The sequence below is a fragment of the Bubalus bubalis genome, chromosome 2 (assembly GCF_019923935.1).
Source record: "Bubalus bubalis isolate 160015118507 breed Murrah chromosome 2, NDDB_SH_1, whole genome shotgun sequence".
Classification (NCBI taxonomy): Eukaryota; Metazoa; Chordata; class Mammalia; order Artiodactyla; family Bovidae; genus Bubalus; species Bubalus bubalis.
In genome coordinates this window covers 48603100-48621164 of record NC_059158.1, presented here as the reverse complement: position 1 = coordinate 48621164, position 18065 = coordinate 48603100, and the positions used below count along the sequence as shown (strand labels likewise).

Genomic DNA, 18065 nt, shown 5'->3' with positions numbered 1-18065 from the left:
AGAGGTGGCAAAAATACAGAAGAACTGGGCAAAAAAAGTCTTCAGGACTTAGATAACCATGATGGTGTGGTCACTTACATAGAGCCCGACATCCTGAAGTGTGAAGTCAAATAGGCCTTAAGAAGCATTAACTATGAACAAAGCTAGTTGAGGTGACGGAATTCCAGCTGAGCTATTTCAAATCCTAAAAGATGATGCTGTTAAAGCACTCTACCCATTATGCCAGCAAATTTAGAAAACTCAGCAGTGGCCACAGAATTGGAAAAGGTCAGTTTTCATTCCAATCCCAAAGAAGGGCAATGCCAAAGAATGTTCAAACTACTGCACAACTTCGCTCATTTCACATGAGAGCAATATAATGCTCAAAATCCTTCAAGCAAGGCTTCAGCAGTACCTTAATTGGGAAATTCCACATGTACAAACTGGATATAAAAAAGGCAGAGAAACCATAGAGCAAATTGCAAATATCCACTGGATCACAGGAAAAGCAAGAGAATTCCAGAAAAACATCTACTTCTGCTTCATTGACTACGCTAAAGCCTATGACTATGGATCACAAGAAACTGTGAAAAATTCTTCAAGAGATGGGAGTACCAGAACACCTTACCTACCTCCTGAGAAACCTGTAAAGCAGGTCAAGAAGCAACAGTTAGAACTGGACATGGGACAAAAGACTGGTTCAAAATTGGGAAAGGAGTATGACAAGTCTGTATATTGTCACTCTGCTTATTTATCTTATATGCAGAGTTCAATTCAATTGCTCAGTCGTGTCTGACTCCTTGTGACCCATCGGACTGCAGGACGCCAGGCCTCCCTGTCCATCACCAACTCCCAGAGTTTACCCAAACTCATGTCCAATGAGTCGGTGATGCCATCCAACCATCTCATCCTCTGTCGTCCCTTCTTCTTCCTCCTTCAATCTTTCCCAGCATCAGAGTCTTTTCCAATAAGTCAGCTGTTCGCATTAGGTGGCCAAAGTATTGGCGTTTCAGCTTCAACATCAGTCCTTCCAATGAACATTCAGGACTGATCTCCTTTAGGATGGACTACTTGGATCTCCTTGAAGTCCAAGGGACTCTCAAGGGTCTTCTCCAGCACCATAGTTCAAAAGCATCAATTCTTCAGTGCTCAGCTTTCCTCACAGTCCAACTCTCACATCCATACATGACCACTGAAAAAATCATAGCCTTGACTAGACTGACCTTTGTTGACGAAGTAATGTCTCTGCTTTTTAATATGCCATCTAGGTTGGTCATAAATTTCCTTCCAAGGAGTAAGCATATTTTAATTTCATGGCTGTAATCACCATCTGCAGTGATTTTGGAGCCCCAAAAAATACAGTCAGCCACTGTTTCCACTGTTTCCTTATCTATCTGCCATGAAGTGATAGGACCAGATGCCATGATCTTAGTTTTCTGAACGTTGAACTTTAAGCCAACTTTTTCACTCTCCTCTTTCACTTTCATAGGCTCTTTAGTTCTTCTTCACTTTCTGCCATAAGGGTGGTATCATCTGCATATCTGAGGTGATTGATATTTCTCCCGGCAATTTTGATTCCAGCTTGTGCTTCATCCAGCCCAATATTTCTCATGATGTACTCTGCATATAAGTTAAATAAGCAGGGTGCCAATATACAGCCTTGACATACTCCTTTTCCTATTTGGAACCAGTCTGTTGTTCCATGTCCAGTTCTAACTGTTGCTTCCTGACCTGCATACAGATTTCTCAAGAGGCAGGTCAGGTGGTCTGGTATTCGCATCTCTTGAACAATTTTCCACAGTTTGTTGAAATCCACACAGTCTGTTGTAATCCACACAGTCAAAGGCTTTGGGGTAGTCAATAAAGCAGAAGTACATGTTTTTCTGGAACTCTCTTGGTTTTTCAATGATCCAGCGGATGTTGGCAATTTCATCTGTGGTTCCTCTGCCTTTCTAAAACCAGCTTGAACATCTGGAAGTTCATGGTTCACATATTGCTGAAGCCTGGCTTGGAGAATTTTGAGCATGACTTCACTAGCATGTGAGATGAGTGCAATTGTGCTGTAGTTTGAACATTCTTTAGCATTGCCTTTCTTTGGGATTGGAATGAAAACTGACCTTTTCCAGTCCTGTGGCCACTGCTGAGTTTTCCAAATTTGCTGGCATATTGAGTGCAACACTTTCACAGCATCATCTTTCAGGATTTGAAATAGCTCAATTGGAATTCCATCACCTCCACTAGCTTTGTTCATAGTGATGCTTCCTAACGCCCACTTGACTTCACATTCCAGGATGTCTGGCTCTAGGTGAGCGATCACACCATCGTGATTATCTAGGTCATGGAGATCTTTTTTGTATAGTTCTTCTGTGTATTTTTGCCACCTCTTCTTAATATCTTCTGCTTCTGTTAAGTCCATACCATTTCTGTCTTTTATTGAGCCCATCTTTGCATGAAATGTTCCCTTGGTATCTCTAGTTTTCTTGAAGACATCTCTAGTCTTTCCTATTCTATTGTTTTCCTCTATTTCTTTGCATGGATCACTGAGGAAGGCTTTCTTATCTCTCCTTGCTATTCTTTGGAACTCAGCGTTCAAATGGGTATAGCTTTCCTTTTCGCTTCTCTTCTATTCACAGCTATTTGTAAGGCCTCCTCAGACAATCCTTTTGCCTTTTTGCATTTCCTTGGGGATGATCTTGATCCCTGCTTCCTGTACAATGTCACGAACCACCATCCGTAGTTGTTCAGGCACTCTGCCTATCATATCTAATCCGCTGAATCTATCTGTCACTTCCACTGTGTAATTGTAAGGGATTTGATTTAGGTCATACCTGAGTTGTCTAGTGGTTTTCCCTACTTTCTTCAATTTAGGTCTGAATTTGGCAATAAGGAGTTTATGATCTGAGCCACAGTGAGCTCCCGGTCTTGTTTTTGCTGACTGTATAGAGCTTCTTCATCTTCGGCTGAAAAGAATATAATCTATCTGATTTCAGTGTTGGCCATCTGGTGATGTCCATGTATAGAGCCTTCTCTTGTGTTGTTGGGAAAGGGTCTTTGCTATGACAAGTGCATTCTCTTGGCAAAACTCTTATTAGCCTTTGCCCTGCTTCATTCTGTACTTGAAGGCCTTATTTGCCAGTTACTCTAGGTGTTTCTTGACTCCCTACTTTTGCATTCCAGTCCCCTATAATGAAGAGGACATGTTTTTTGGGTGTTAGTTCTAGAATGCCTTGTAGGTCTTCATAGAGCCATTCAACTTCAGCTTCTTCAGCATTACTGGTCGGGGCATAGACTTGGATTACTGTGATACAGAATGGTTTGCCTTGGAAGTGAACAGAGATCATTCTGTCGTTGTTGAGATTGCATCCAAGTACTGCATTTTGGACTTTTCTGTTGACTATGATGGCTGCAGTCCGTGGGGTTGCAAAGAGTTGGACATGACTGAGCAATAATGCAGTTACAGTTATCAAAGCAGTATGGTCGTGACATAAATACAGAAATATAGATCAACGGAACAGGACAGAAAACCCAGACATAAGCCCAACCAGTTATGGCCAGCTAATCCATGACAAAGTAGGCGAGTTTAGACAATGGTGGAAAGACAGTCTCTTCAACAAATGGTGCTGGGAAAACTGAACAGCGACATGTAAAAAAATTAAGTTAGCTCATTCCTTAATTCCATACGCAAAAATAAACTCAAAATCGATTAAAGATCTTAATGTGAGACAAGACTATATAAACTCTTAGAGGAAAACACAGGCAGAACATGCTCTAACATAAATTACAGCAGCATCTTTTTTGATCCATCTCCCAGAATAATGAAATAAAAACAAAAATAAATAAATGGGACCTTCTTAAACTCAAAAACTTTTGCACAGAAAAGGAAACAATAAACAAAATGAAAGACAACCTTCAGAATGGGAGAAAATATTTGCAAATGATGTGACTGATAGGGATTAGTCTCCAAAATTTACATTTTATGACACTTAACAGCATCAAAACAAATAACCCACTCAAAAAATGGGCAGAGACCTGAACATACATTTCTCCAATGAGGACATACAGATACACCTATGAACAGATTTCAGCATCTCTAAGTATTAGAGAAATGCAAATGAAAACTATAATGAGGTATCCTGTCACACCAGTCAGAACAGTTATCTTCAAAAAACCACAAGCAACAACTGCTGGAAAGAGTGTGGTGAAAAGGCAACCCTGTTATACTCTTGGCTGCAATGTAAACTGGTACAGCCAGTATGGAGAACAGTACGGAGGTTCCTGAAAACACCGAACAGAGCTACCATATGACCCTGCAATCCCACTCCTGGGCATACAGCTGGAGAAAAACACGATCCGAAAGGAGACACGCACCCCTGTCCTTCACTCATTGCAGCACTGTTTACAATAGCCAAGACAGGAAAGCAATTTAAACGTCAATCCACAGAGGAACAGATAAACAAGATGTGGTACATATATACAATGGTGTATTACTCAGCCATTAAAGAGAGTGAAATAATGCCATTTGCAGCAACATGGATGGACCTAAAGAATGTCATATGAGTGAAGTCTGTCAGAGAAGGAGAAATATTGTATGAATCCCTTACATGTGGAATCTAAAATGATACAAATGAACTTACTTACAAAACAGAAAGAGGCTCATAGAGTTAGAAAACTTATGGTTGCCAGGGGAAAGGGATAGTTAGGGACTTTGGGAAGGCCGTGTACAAACTGCTATTTAAAATGGATAACCAACAGGGACTACCGTATAGCACGTGGAACACTGCTCAATGTGTGTGCCAGCCAGGAAGGAAGGAGGTCTCGGGGGAGAATGGATACATGTGTAGGTATGGCTGAGTCCCTTTGCTGTTCACCTGAAACTACCACAACATTATAATTGGCTATACACCAACACAAAATAAAAAATTTAAAGTTTAAAAAAAAAACTCGTGATTGGGAAGACGTGAAAAGGTCAAAATACCAACAGCAACAGGAGTTTGGAAAAAGTTGATTCCAACTCTCATGGATGACTTTGAGGGGTTCAAGAACTCAGTAGAAAAGGGAACTGCAGATGTGGTGGAAAGAGCAAGAGAACTAGAATTAGAAGTAGAGTCTGAAGATGTGACTGAACTGCTGCAATCTCAAGATAAACCTTTAATGGATGATGAGCAAGGAAACTGGTTTTTTGAGAATGAATCTACCCTAGTGAAGATGCTGTGATGACTGTCGAAATGACAAGTAAGGATTTGAAATATGACAATAAATTTAGTTGATAAAACAGCAGCAGGGTTTGAGAGGATCGATTCCAGTTTTGAAAGAAGTTCTACTGTGGGTAAAACACTATCACACAGCACTGCAGACTACAAAGAAATCATTCATGAAAGGAAGAGTCAGTCAATGCAGCAAACTTGATTGCTGTCTCACTTTAAGAAATTGCCACAGTCGTCCCAACCTTCAACAACCACCACCCAGATCAGTCAATAGCCATCAACATGGAGGCAAGATACCACCCCCGCCAGCTGAAAGATTATGACTCACTGAAGGCTAAGGTAATACTTAGCATTTTATAGCAATAAGATGTCTTTCACTTAAGACATATTTTAAAACATAATGTTCTTGCCCACTTAACAGACTACAGTATAGTGTAAACATGACTTTTAAATGCATAGAGAAACCAAAACATTCGTGTGATTTGCAGTGGTCTGGAATTGAAACTGCAGTATCTACTGGGTGTGCCTATACGCAAGAGGCTCACTGTACTAAATCTCAGTTAATCAAAGAGAAGTCTCTCTCTCTCAGGTTTGGTCAATGGCTTATAAAGAGATTTAGTGTATGGCCAAACCAACCTGAATGCACCGAATCTCATGTCATCTCAGAAGCTGAGCCTGGTTAGTACCTGAATGGGGGATTCATACGAAGATGCACATTTATAAGCAGTAAGGAAGAACTGAAGAGGCAGTTATGTAGAAAACACAGTAATTCTGTAGCTACAAGGTCCAAGTTCAAAAGCTAATCTATTATTTTATTTTTATACTTTGAAAAAAAAAAAATAAACTTCTCAGCCTAATTCCTTATATTTAAAGGGAAAAAATTATAATAATCAGTAAGCATGGGCTCCCCTGGTGGTTTCAGGTGGTAAAGAATTCACCTGCATTGCAGGAGACCCAGGTTCAATCCCTGGGTCAGGAAAATCCCCCGGAGGAGGGAAATGGCTACCCACTCCAGTATTCTTACCTGGAGAATTCCACAGACAGAGGAGCCTGACTGGTTACAGTCCATCGAGTCACAAAGAATCAGACACGACTGAGCGACTATTTTTCTTTTAAAAAAAAAACCAGTACCTGGCATACTGTAGGTATTAAATAAAAAGGCTCTTTCAATCTGTAGCTACAGATTTATAAACTGTGGGTCCATCAAAAAGAGCTAACACATATCACAGAGAAATGCAAGGAGAAAAATATTCTGGCACTGTAACTATAATGCAAGGTGACAAAATTTCAATTTTGTTTCTATCTCCTATTCAGGAAGGTTCAAGAAGAGTTCTTTTAAAGCAAAACATATTCTAAGGTGTGTGTAGGGAGTGGGAGAGGTAGCCTCAAATGTTTTTCTTATTGCCATACCTTGAAAGCCCCAAATAAATGTTCCTTGGTTAAGATGCCCTGGTAGGTGACCAAAAAAGTTGGACCAGTTATCGAAGTCAACAAAGACTATGTGAGTCATAGTTCGCAGGTAATCCAAGTCTGGGAGCTCAACAACCTCTTCATCTGAGAAAAAAGAAACATCGACAGAAATTTGAGAAGAATTAGCTAAAAACTTTTCAACTTGTCAACTTAACATTAATCTTGCATGTGTTTTTACTTCTATCTAAGCCATGTTGTGAAATCCAAATGACACAGTATATTTATATCAGATAAAAATATTTTGAATATTTCAGAAATGATTGTCCTTTCTACAAATATGTGCCACTGATCCTGGCTTTCTTCAAAAGTCATTTATAAAGGGAATTTTTTTTTTAATTAGTGTATTAGAAGATCTAGAAGACCAGGATTTAAGGCTAAGTAACTAAAACTCGCACCATTAGTCAAAATAAACTTTAGAGGTTACTTGCTAAGAACTTACTTGCTACCAGGAGTCTGTTCTTTTCCTAACCTGGACTGATCCATCGGCACGCCTCTGGCTCCATGCTATGCCCTGGAGTGCAGACATGAAACAGCCCACACGCTGCTCCTGGGCACCTCCCGCAAAAGACACCTCTTCTCCACTCTCCCAGGGCCTCTCCGCCCTGACCCTCTCCAACTCTTGTTCTCCCTCCTCTTCCCTCCTGTCACACCTCTTCACTTTGACAGGGCCTTAAGAGTTTCCAGCAATAGCAATGAAGACCCTGAATGTTTAAACTCTTTTTAAAACAGACAGCTTCTCAGTTCAGTTCAGTTCAGTAGCTCAGTCATGTTCGACTCTCTGTGACCCCATGAACCGCAGAACGCCAGGCCTCCCTGTCCTTCACCATCTCTCCCACAGTTCACTCAAACTCATGACCATCGAGTCGGTGATGCCATCCAGCCATCTCATCCTCTGTCGTCCCCTTCTCCTCCTGCCCCCAATCCCTCCCCGCATCAGAGTCTTTTCCAATGAGTCAACTCTTCGCATGAGATGGCCAAAGTACTGGAGTTTCAGCTTTAGCATCATTCCTTCCAAAGAACACCCAGGGCTGATCTCCTTCAGAATGGACTGGTTGGATCTCCTTGCAGTCCAAGGGACTCTCAAGAGTCTTCTCCAACACCACAGTTCAAAAGCATCAATTCTTTGGCACTCAGCTTTCTTCACAGCTTCTATTCCACCTAATAAAGACTGCCTCAGAAAGAGCCTGCCATTCTTTCTCATTTCTAAACCACATATTTTCTTATCTCTTTTCTTAAAATACTCAGTAATTTAGATTTAGATATGACAATGACCTCCTGTCAAACATAAACGAACACAAATTCCCCAAAAAGAAAAGAACAGAACATAAAACAGTATGGCCACGGTTCCACTGTTCGAAGAAGAGTTGAGTAGGGCTGGAGTACATCATTTAATCAACATAAAACACATGGCTAATGGTGATGGCAAGAGCTACCTGTGCTACAGAGCAAGTCTAAAAATTCAGTAGTTCATAACAATACTTTATTAGCCGAAACTTTTACATATCCTCATTTTTCCACTCTACACTGCATAATTTACAGTCAATTATTTAAAAGAATATATAATTAAAGTTATACTCAAAAGGAAACAATTATACTTCTAAACAAAATAAAAATTTGCACTCCTGTAGAGTTCTTCAATCTTATTGTAGAAGGAAAGTCTAGAGTAATCCATACCTCAGTATTCTGCCTGGTTCCTTGTTTCCACTTAACAACTCAATTTCTAATTGCCATTTTAACTCTAAGTAAAAGCTTTGCTTCCAAAAAGGAATAAGGAAACTATATTCTCAAGTGATCTTTAAGATTTCTCAGAGAATAAGGCCAAAATAGAAACAAAAAGAAATCACTGACTTATCTTTTACTGAATTTTAGTCTAAATGATAGCAACAGGCAGTGTACTTTCAAATCTTTCAGAAAACCATCCATTTTCCTTATCTTTCAAAATTCCCAAGTCTTTTGGAAAAGAAAATAAAACGTTATCTAAAATACCTATTAGTGTAACAGGTATTCTTTGTCCCCTCAGGTTAAGAGGGTAGTTGCACGAAGCAGCGGGAACACGGATCTCTGTACCCGCTGCAGAAACGATTACCCCATCTCACCCCACCCCGGGCGGCTGCCCCCTGGCCCACGCCTATCAATCATTAGCACGTGGGATGCCCCGCGTCAGGGCTGGTTACCTGCCTCACCTGCGCTCTGGCCGCTCAGCTCCGTCTCAGCGGCTCTGTCCAGTTCTGCAGTCTGCAGCCCATCTGCGGTCTGTCTGGGCTTTCTCTCTGCCCGGGCGGGTGGTGGGCTCTTGGGCTCGGCCGAAAGGCGGGCCCCCACCTGTCCCCTCAGGGAGCAGTGCTTCCTGTGGAAGTGCTGCTGCGCGCTCTCGGGGTCCTGGAAGGCCTTGGTGCACGTGCCGCACTTGATGAGGCCCCGCGGCGGGGCCTCCAGGTCCGCGTGTGCCTGGCGCACGTGCGTGTGCAGGTCACCGAGGCTCTGAGTTGTGGCTGAGCAAACGCCACAGCGGAACCACAGGCGGCCCTGGCCCAGCAGGGTCTGCAGACAGCGGCTGTGGTCCTCCCGCCTGTTGACTTTGCAGAGGTAGCTCTCGCGGCAGCCGCAGGTCAGCAGATTACCCGTCTCTATTACTGGAAAATCACTCTCCGTTTTAATGGAAGGTTCCGTTTTTTCTGACACAAATACATAGTCTGTGCTGTGGTGCTCCTTATAATGAGTCAAAAATGCATCTTCCACATTAAAACTCAGATCACAAAGCCCGCAGAAGTACTTCATCTTTACCTCACTGTTGTGCTCATCTTGGCAATGTCGTTGTAGTGTTTCCATCTTGTGAAAAGTCTTTTTGCAATGGGTGCAGCTGTACCTGTGGAACTGGTGACTTGTTAAAGACATGCAGTGTTGCTTTACGCATTCTTGGGAGTCAAACATATCTTCACAAATTCGGCATTGCCATTTACCCCTCGGAGGAGGGTTTGCTGGGGAGTGATCAACAATAGTAAGAGCTGAAGAAGGATTCTCAGCAGTCAGATCACTCCCCAGCGCTGTAGAGGATGATGGCAAAGTGTCACCTGCCACCTCATCCGTCTCATAAAAATACCTGTGTCCACTGTGGAACTCAGTCACATGGGCCATTATAGCCTCTTTCCTCCTCAACTCCTTTTTGCATGTCCGACACCAGAAAAGAAAGTTATTTAAATGTGCCCCTCCGTGAATGCGGCTCATGTGTAAACGGATGACTCCCAAATCTTCACACACCTTCCCACAGACCACACACTTGTAACACATTGTGTTTGCTGAGAAAACATGCTTTTCTACTGCATCTTCACTCGGGAAGCGTTGATGGCATTCACAAAACCAAGTTTTAACAAGTGACCTTTCCTTCTGAAAACAAACCACACCCCCAAGGCTTTTAACTCCTAAATTCATCTTCTTTTTTGGAACAGTGCTGCAATCCTGTGAGCTAGATTCTTGAGAGGACATATTTCTTTTCAGTGATGAAAATTTTGACCCGTCTTGCAACAGGTGCAAGTCAGAAAGAGGTTTGTTCCCTTCATTGCTGTGGCAATAAAGTAAAATTGATTCTTCCATTGAGTTAATGACTCGGACTTTGTGTCCTAAATTCTGCTTGTGATTCCAGGTACTGGTTTCATCCACAAAGACATGGTTGCAGTGTGGACAGTAACCTCTCAGGAGGAATTTCTCTGCCACCTGAGCAATGCTCTTCTCAGCTAGAGCTACAGGACCGGCATTTCGACAACGAACTCTAAATTGAATAAAAAGATAAACTTGTAAGTATTTCTAAATGCAGTATCTCTGCTTTTTATTGTAGTAATTATTAAGTAAACGTGTACATAAGCACTAAAGATTGTTTTTCAACAAAGAGGCAGATGATATAATAATATCCTATCTACCTGAACATTACCTACATTTTGTCTGATTTTAATCCATATACCAAAGGATAAAACTAGAATCAAAAAAAATTTTTTTAATCCAAACAAATTTTAGAAAAGTAGAAACAATGTAAAATGCACTGATAGGAATGTTATGAGACAAGCAGGTAACTAACTTCTCTATGGTACAGAGGAACACGACAGTGACATTCTCAACAGCCTGGTACCTGTTCTTTAAGAATGGACTGATTTTAGGTCAGGAACAGGCCATGCTCATGGTTGCTTTTACACTAAAAAGTGTCCAACATCACTGTTCATCAGGGAAATCCAGATTAAAACCACAATGAGACTCTCAAAAGAACAACTAAAATGAAACAAGACTGGCAACAGCAAACCTTGGCAACGATGTAGAGAAACTGCAACTCTCTCACCTGGCTGGTAGAAACATGCACCAGTACACACTGAGAGAATGTCGCGTAGAGACTTATAAAATTAAATACGCATCTACTCTTTGATCTCACAATTCCAATCCTAGATATTTATCCAAGAGAAATGAAGACATACGTCTATAAAATGATTTGTATAAGATGTATGTAATAGCTTTATTCACAACAGCTAAAAACTGAAAAAAATCCAAAGGTCCATCAACATGAGAATGAATAAGCAAATTGTGCTATATTATTCACAAATAAAAAAGAACAATGAACTAAACAATATGGATGAATTGTACAGATGCTATGACAAACACAAAAGAGTACATACTATACATGATTCCGTTTACATAAAGATCTAGAGGAGATATATCAATGTAAGGTAGAAAAAATATCCAAACAGACTGCCTGGGGATGAGAGGGTGGGAGATGACCAGGAAGGGAAGGATGGGTTGACAGCTGTATCCAGTCTACAAATCATAAAGGTTAAGGGGGCAGAGGGCTAGGTATGAAAAACACATGAAAAAAATCATAAAGGTTAAGATTTGTATACTTCAATAAATTGAAACAATACGTCAGAAACAAAGAACTATAAACAATCATTAAGCATGGTAAGGTGCATAAAGATGTATAAGAATGGTGGTGTTGAGCATTATCAAAGTTGGGAGATGGATAAATAGGGTTCACTATACTAGTCTGTTGACGTGCATACAGTGAAATTTTCCATGAAATAATTAACAATAAAAATCCTGGCAGAATGAGGATATGAACGCATGAACTCAAGAAATACAAGTCAGAACTAGGACTGTTAACATCAGTAATTACACCGAGTTTATACAGAATAATTATACTCAGCTGCCTGTTTTTTTGAGAATGTATTTTACTTGAAAGTTTGTGAAAACTGTTCTAAGTAAACAAATCCAACTGTATCACTTAGTAGATACAAACTTTTAATGCATTTTAAAGAAATAAGGAGGGGGGAGACCTAAGAGAGCATCAAATGCAAAGTACAGTCTTTGAATTATGAATCCAACAAACCAAATGTAAAAAACTTCATGAAGTGACCAGGGAAAATTTGATAACTGATCAGATGTTTGATGATATTAAAAAACTAGTTTTTTAGGTATCATGGTATTAGTTATTTTTCTTAAAAAAAAAAAAAAAAAAGAACGCTTATCATCCATAGGTATATCCTGGAGTATTTACAGATAAAATGACAAGATTTGCTTCAAAAGTAAGAATTTGCAGGGATGAAAGTGTCATGTAGTGACTACTGAAGCCTGGTGACAGGTGTTAATACACCTAATGGGCTTACTGTATTCATTACTTTTGTATATTGCTTGATAATTTTCATTGTAAAAACAAAAATATCACACTCGATTATTTGATCAATTTGGCCTTTGATTGACATGCAATTTTTCACACGTTTGTCATACTTTTCATGCTAGCTGACTCAAAGCCAACATTCTATCTTAACCCTCTCCTCCCACAGGCACAACCCTCAGCAACCCACACGAAACTCAGAACTGTCAGTTTGTTTTACATTTACAGCAGTATCAATGAATCCACTTTTCTCACACTTCTCCTCTTATTCATGTCACTTCATGAAGTTTTTTACATTTGGTTTGTTGGATTCATAATTCAAAGACTGTACTTTGCATTTGATGCTCTCTTAGGTCTCCCCCCTCCTTATTTCTTTAAAATGCATTAAAAGTTTGTATCTACTAAGTGATACAGTTGGGTTTGGTAAATTTGGGTAATGTCCAGGCAAATATCCATTCTCATTTTAAAGGAGAGAAACACAGAATATAAAACTATTTGTTGAATCCCCCTGCTGGTGAAGAGCCTTTTGGGCAGGACCAGTACAAACCTGAAATGGGCAGTAAGCTCCATGTGGGAACGTAGGGTCTGGTGGCAGGCCACACACTTAACTTGAAATGGAACATCTTTGCACAGAGAGATCAAAAGTTTCTTTGCAAAAGATGGAAATGATATTGGCTGTGCCACTGCCTTGTCATCTGAAAGACAAAATGAACTATAATTTGCAAAGATTTGAGTGGAGTGACCCGGCCTTCCTCCCCTCTGCCTTTCGTAACATCCAGTTAGTAAGTGAAAGAAGATAATTATTTATGTGATAAAAATCTATGAAAAGTCATTTTCTAGCTTCAATTAAGTGCAATGGATGCTGAACTCATGCTCAGACTAAAATCTGAGTTTAAATGCAGGGAAACACCCAACTTCCCAATGGATATACAAAAACATTATTGTACATAAATGTTTTCTTCCCAAGTTTGTCTTCATTCCTCAAAGTAAACCTTACTCTTAGGTACAGATAAATATTAAGAATCTTTTTTTTTTTTTTTAATAAAAACTGAGATAAACATCTTTCACTTTCATGGTTCTCAAAATTAATGTGAAAATAAGTTATCTCAAGAATTATCTGAGATGTACAGTAAATCAGCAAAGGTTAAAGGAGTTTAATAATTTTCATCAGAAGAGAGTATGAACATACCACCCAGTTTAAAACTCTGATGGAAATGATTCTTTCCAGACATATGCTTCAAACACTCATCCTTGCTGCTAAAAAGGAGGAAGCAATTTGGACACGCAAAACACTGAATAATCTGAGGAAGAAGGTTGTTTTTATGTCCATCATCTGCAGCTTCCTAAAATATAAGGCAAAGCTATATTATAGACAACTAAAATCAATATTCAATTTCTTAAGTCAACTTTCAAAATACCCTATTTATTATACATTTGGAATATTCTGTATCAGTTTTTAACGTGAAAACTTTTCTTCCCTGTGAATTGTGGAATTGTTTTATCATAAATAAGGTCCCATACATGAATTTTTAAATTTTTTCCTTAAAAATAAATTGTTACCATCTTTCTGTGATAATAAAGATAAAAGTATGTTTGCTTTCTAGACATTTTCTTTTTATAAATATATATGCATTATATAAATGCATAAATGTTTTCATATCACATATGTTTTCTTATGTTTTGCTTTGCCCACTCTGCAATATAACTTATGTTTACAAATATGTATTCTTCCATAAATTTCTCCATGTTTGTCATTTATAAAAAATATATAAAAATAAATATACAAGGGGAACTGCCATTGTTTTATCAAATATTGTCATCTTACAGATCTTCTGCCTCTCAGTTTTCTTATTCCATAATTCCTAACAGAAATCCCTAAAAATCAGCTGGTGTCACTCTAATTTATTCTTTGTAATGATCACAAACTACTTCATGGTGTGGATCTACTAAGATTTAGTCCACTATTCATTTTCAGGCTTTTTTTTTTGGCCACTACAATGATTTTGAAAATATATTTATAAAAATATATTGTTGACCACATATCCTTATTATATTTACTGCTTTTCCCTCATTATTAGGAGTGGCCCTATTGGTTTAAAAGTTTTTGGTAATTAAAAGATATTGTGTAATTGCTGCTTGAAAGATTCTACCAATTCAGGTTCCCTACCACTGAATGAGTCTGGCACAGGCTATTATGGACCTTATTTTCATGTCTGCAGTCTTATAGACATGTGCTGTGTTAACTTGCTTTTCCTGTCTACTTGTGCTATGAGCTTTCATTCATATAATTCTGTGTATTGCTTATTCCATTCCAGTCTCAGGTTTTATTTTTTTGAAACATATACATTACCATATGTAAAATAGAGAGCTAGTGGGATCTGCTGCTGAGAACCTAGAGAGGCAGGGGTGGGATGCGGTGGGAGGTGGGAGGGAGGTTCAAGAAGGAGGGAACATATGTATACCTATGGCTGATTCATGTTGATATACGGCAGAAACCATCACAATATTGTAAAGCAATTATCCTCCAACTAAAAATAAAAATATAAAAAAATATCATGATCCCCACAAAAATAAAAACTTTAAAAAGAGCCTCCTCTATCCCAAAATTGGAAGTATTTTTCAGCATATATTTATATGTGTATGTATATGTACGTGTGCTTGTGTATAAATATAATTTAACTTGTTAATGGTCTTTAGAGTAATAGCCTTAAAAGTTGTATTGTGTCTTCCTAAATTTCTATCATTAAGTATACACAATAGTTTGTGTAGTTGCTTATGAGATGCAACAGGAGGGGGGATAGGAAATTCACATTCATACTAAGTACATTATGGTTCAAATGTGCTTTTCCAGTTAATCCTTACAATAACCCAAGAAGTACTATTTTCATTATTTACTAATGAGAAAGCTAAAGTTTAGGTAAGTCAACAAAATCAGCACTGCCCCTCCAGCTGCACCCTCAGAAAACAGAGGGCTGCCATTCACCCAGCTTTATAGCTTTGGTGGGAAATCCTATGCTCTTTTCGTCACTCTTCATCCATTTTATTTTGGTGACAGCCGTGTAAAAGATAACCCCTAGTCTGACTTTCTACATTCTGATTAGAAGGTTCCAAACAAGAGCACTAAAAGCATTTACTAACTTATACACATAACTTACCAATTTACACACATGGCCCCTACTTGAAGAACTCTAAGAAAATAAGCTGTAGTTCAAATGTGAGTTATAACTGGATTCAAAACAAGCTTGTTTAAATTGTTTGCTCAATAGAATAAAATTGTGATTCCACATAAAATTTTATGGGAATATACCTAATTGCAAAGGTATAGCATATTTGCAAATATCTTCCAAAAACCAGGAGAAGGAATGGGAAATATGATGTCTGGTAAGTTAAAAGTACTCAAATCCCTTTTACCACTGTATTTCCAGTCATACTAAATCAAAATACACCATAGAAATTAGAACCACAACAAGATACCACATCACAGACACCCCTAGGATGGGTATTACATAGACAGATAATAGTGCCGGCAAGGCTGTGAAGAAACAGGAGCCCGCACACCGTGGCCAGGAAGGCAAGCTGACACACTGCACTGGGTAACAGTTTGCAGTTCTTTAAAAACTTCAGCATAATAACTGAATGGCCCAACAATTAGCTCATTAGGGAACTGAAAACATAGGACCACACAAAGACTTGTACATTTGTTTCTGTCAGCATTATTCACAACAGTCAAAAATGGAAATAACCCACGTGTCCACCAGCTAAACTGACGAACAAAAGTGGCATATGTTCACACAATGGAATATTATTTGGCAATAAAAAGCATGAAATACTGACACAAGCTACAACATGGACAAGCCCTGAACACACTATGGGAGGCAGTGTCTGTTCACCCACAAGGGACGCTGAGGCACCCTTGGGCTTACAACACGTCCACCACCACCCCCCGCACCAGGAGGGAGAAAGGCAGCAAGCTACCTGGGGACAGACCCACTAGCCTGAATGTCAAAAAAAAAAGGCTGAACACTTGTTGCTCAAGTTCGACCCGAAGACTAGAAGCACTGCCGTCACTCAGAAGTTTGTTAGAAATCTTGACTCTAAGGCACAACACTAACCTGCACTTTAAATGACTGGTGTGCACTAAGATTTGAGAGGCACCAGTCCAGACAGAAGACACTGGAGACAAAAAGGGAAGGGCAGAAAGGCAAACATAAATTGTGGACAGTTTCACAGTTCACTGAAGAACATCCTCTTTATGAAACAGAATGCACAGCTAAGCAATCTTCTAGCGACCTCTTCTGGTTGATTTATGATACGCAATGACAACCCCGTGCACACTACCTCATTTTGAGTCCTTGTGACGGACACTCCAAAGAATAAGCAATAAAAAGTCTTTATTAAATACGTATGGCAGGCCCTAAGTGCTTTATAACATATTATGCTTTCTCTCAACAATTCTGGATGAAAGTGTAATGATTTCACTTTAGAGATAAAGAACTAAGCTCACAGGTGTGCCGTAACTTGGTGAGAACACACAGTTAATAAACCTGACATGGAATCCAGGCTTCTCTGACACCAAAGACTTTGCTCTGTTTCATCATACTGCCTCCGGGAAGGCTGAACATTACAAACTTACTTCCCAGAGAGATGGCAAAAGGGAGGGCAAAAGAGCATGGAATGAACAATTCCTAGAAAGAACGGAAAACTAATGAAATTCGGGAAAACACAAATGAGAGCGAGTATTCATTAATTTTAAAGGTTAAAATGCCTATTCAGATTTATTGAAGGAAAAGGATAAAAATACTTACAGCATGGAATTAAAAAAACAGCATGCCCTGAAGGAGTTCTAGTTCTGAAAAGGGCAGAATACTAACGACTCAGTGCAAACGATTCAAAACTGTGTGATGAAGTTGCACCTTTTCCCCTTCTCTCCCCCAACCTGGATCAGGACACTCAGCAGACCTATCATTTCTTTCTTCATGGTGTCTTTTGGGTCCACTTTAAGTTCTTTATTCTAAATACCCTTATCTAAGAACACTCGTCTCTCATCTCAAACCTACATTACTGCCAAACTCACCTAAACTGGTCTCCTTGTCCATATCTTTGAATCCACCCTCAACACGGGTGCCATTCCAATACCACTCAGTCTCGGGTGTCCACTCCCCTCCCCCAAAAAGGAGAAGGACTTTAGTTCTAGAATTAAAGCACTTTAACTCCAAAGACATAAGCATTCTTCTCATCAGGTCACATCCTACAGTCGTGCCAGGACCTGCCCAATATCAAGTTTAAATCCTATAGCTGTGCGGTCCAGTTACTACTTGAGTTGGGATCCCCAGGACCACCCCCAGGGCTGGGGGTCTGGCTGGGACTTACAGAACTTGGGGGACAGCTATATTCATGGCTATGGATAGCTATACTCTAATTTATTGGAGCAAAAGGAAACCAAGGGGAAAGGCACACTGGGCAAAGCCCAGAGGAACTAGGTTTAAGATTCCAAAGATCCTCTCCATTGAGACAAACAGAACACACTTGACAATCAATACCACCTTAAAGACTCAGTGCCCACCATACGTGATTCAAGTCGAGCTAGGGCAAAAACCACCACAATATTCTAAAGATGATCCACAAACTGCAGAACAATTATGCCAAAGAAATTCTCGCACTGTTAAGAAAGTGCTAGGACCCACAACAGATTTTCGAGCCTGGGGATCTGGCAAAGGGACTAACAACCCACAGGGAATTTGACTTTGGAGGCCAGTGGGATTTGA

General features: G+C 39.6%; 1 protein-coding gene across 6 annotated transcripts in view; it reads right to left on the bottom strand.

The window, feature by feature from the left end:
• ZNF451 (zinc finger protein 451) overlaps positions 1–18065 on the bottom strand; it is a 96618-nt gene that overhangs the window by 33044 nt on the left and 45509 nt on the right. For all 6 annotated transcript variants that reach the window (XM_044932010.2, XM_044932017.2, XM_044932023.2 and 3 more), the window contains 4 exons: positions 13490–13643; positions 12848–12995; positions 8837–10419; positions 6594–6737 (listed from right to left, as the gene is read on the bottom strand). In XM_044932010.2, coding sequence (XP_044787945.1) covers positions 6594–6737; positions 8837–10419; positions 12848–12995; positions 13490–13643 — 2029 coding nt within the window. The remainder of the gene's footprint in view (positions 1–6593; positions 6738–8836; positions 10420–12847; positions 12996–13489; positions 13644–18065) is intronic.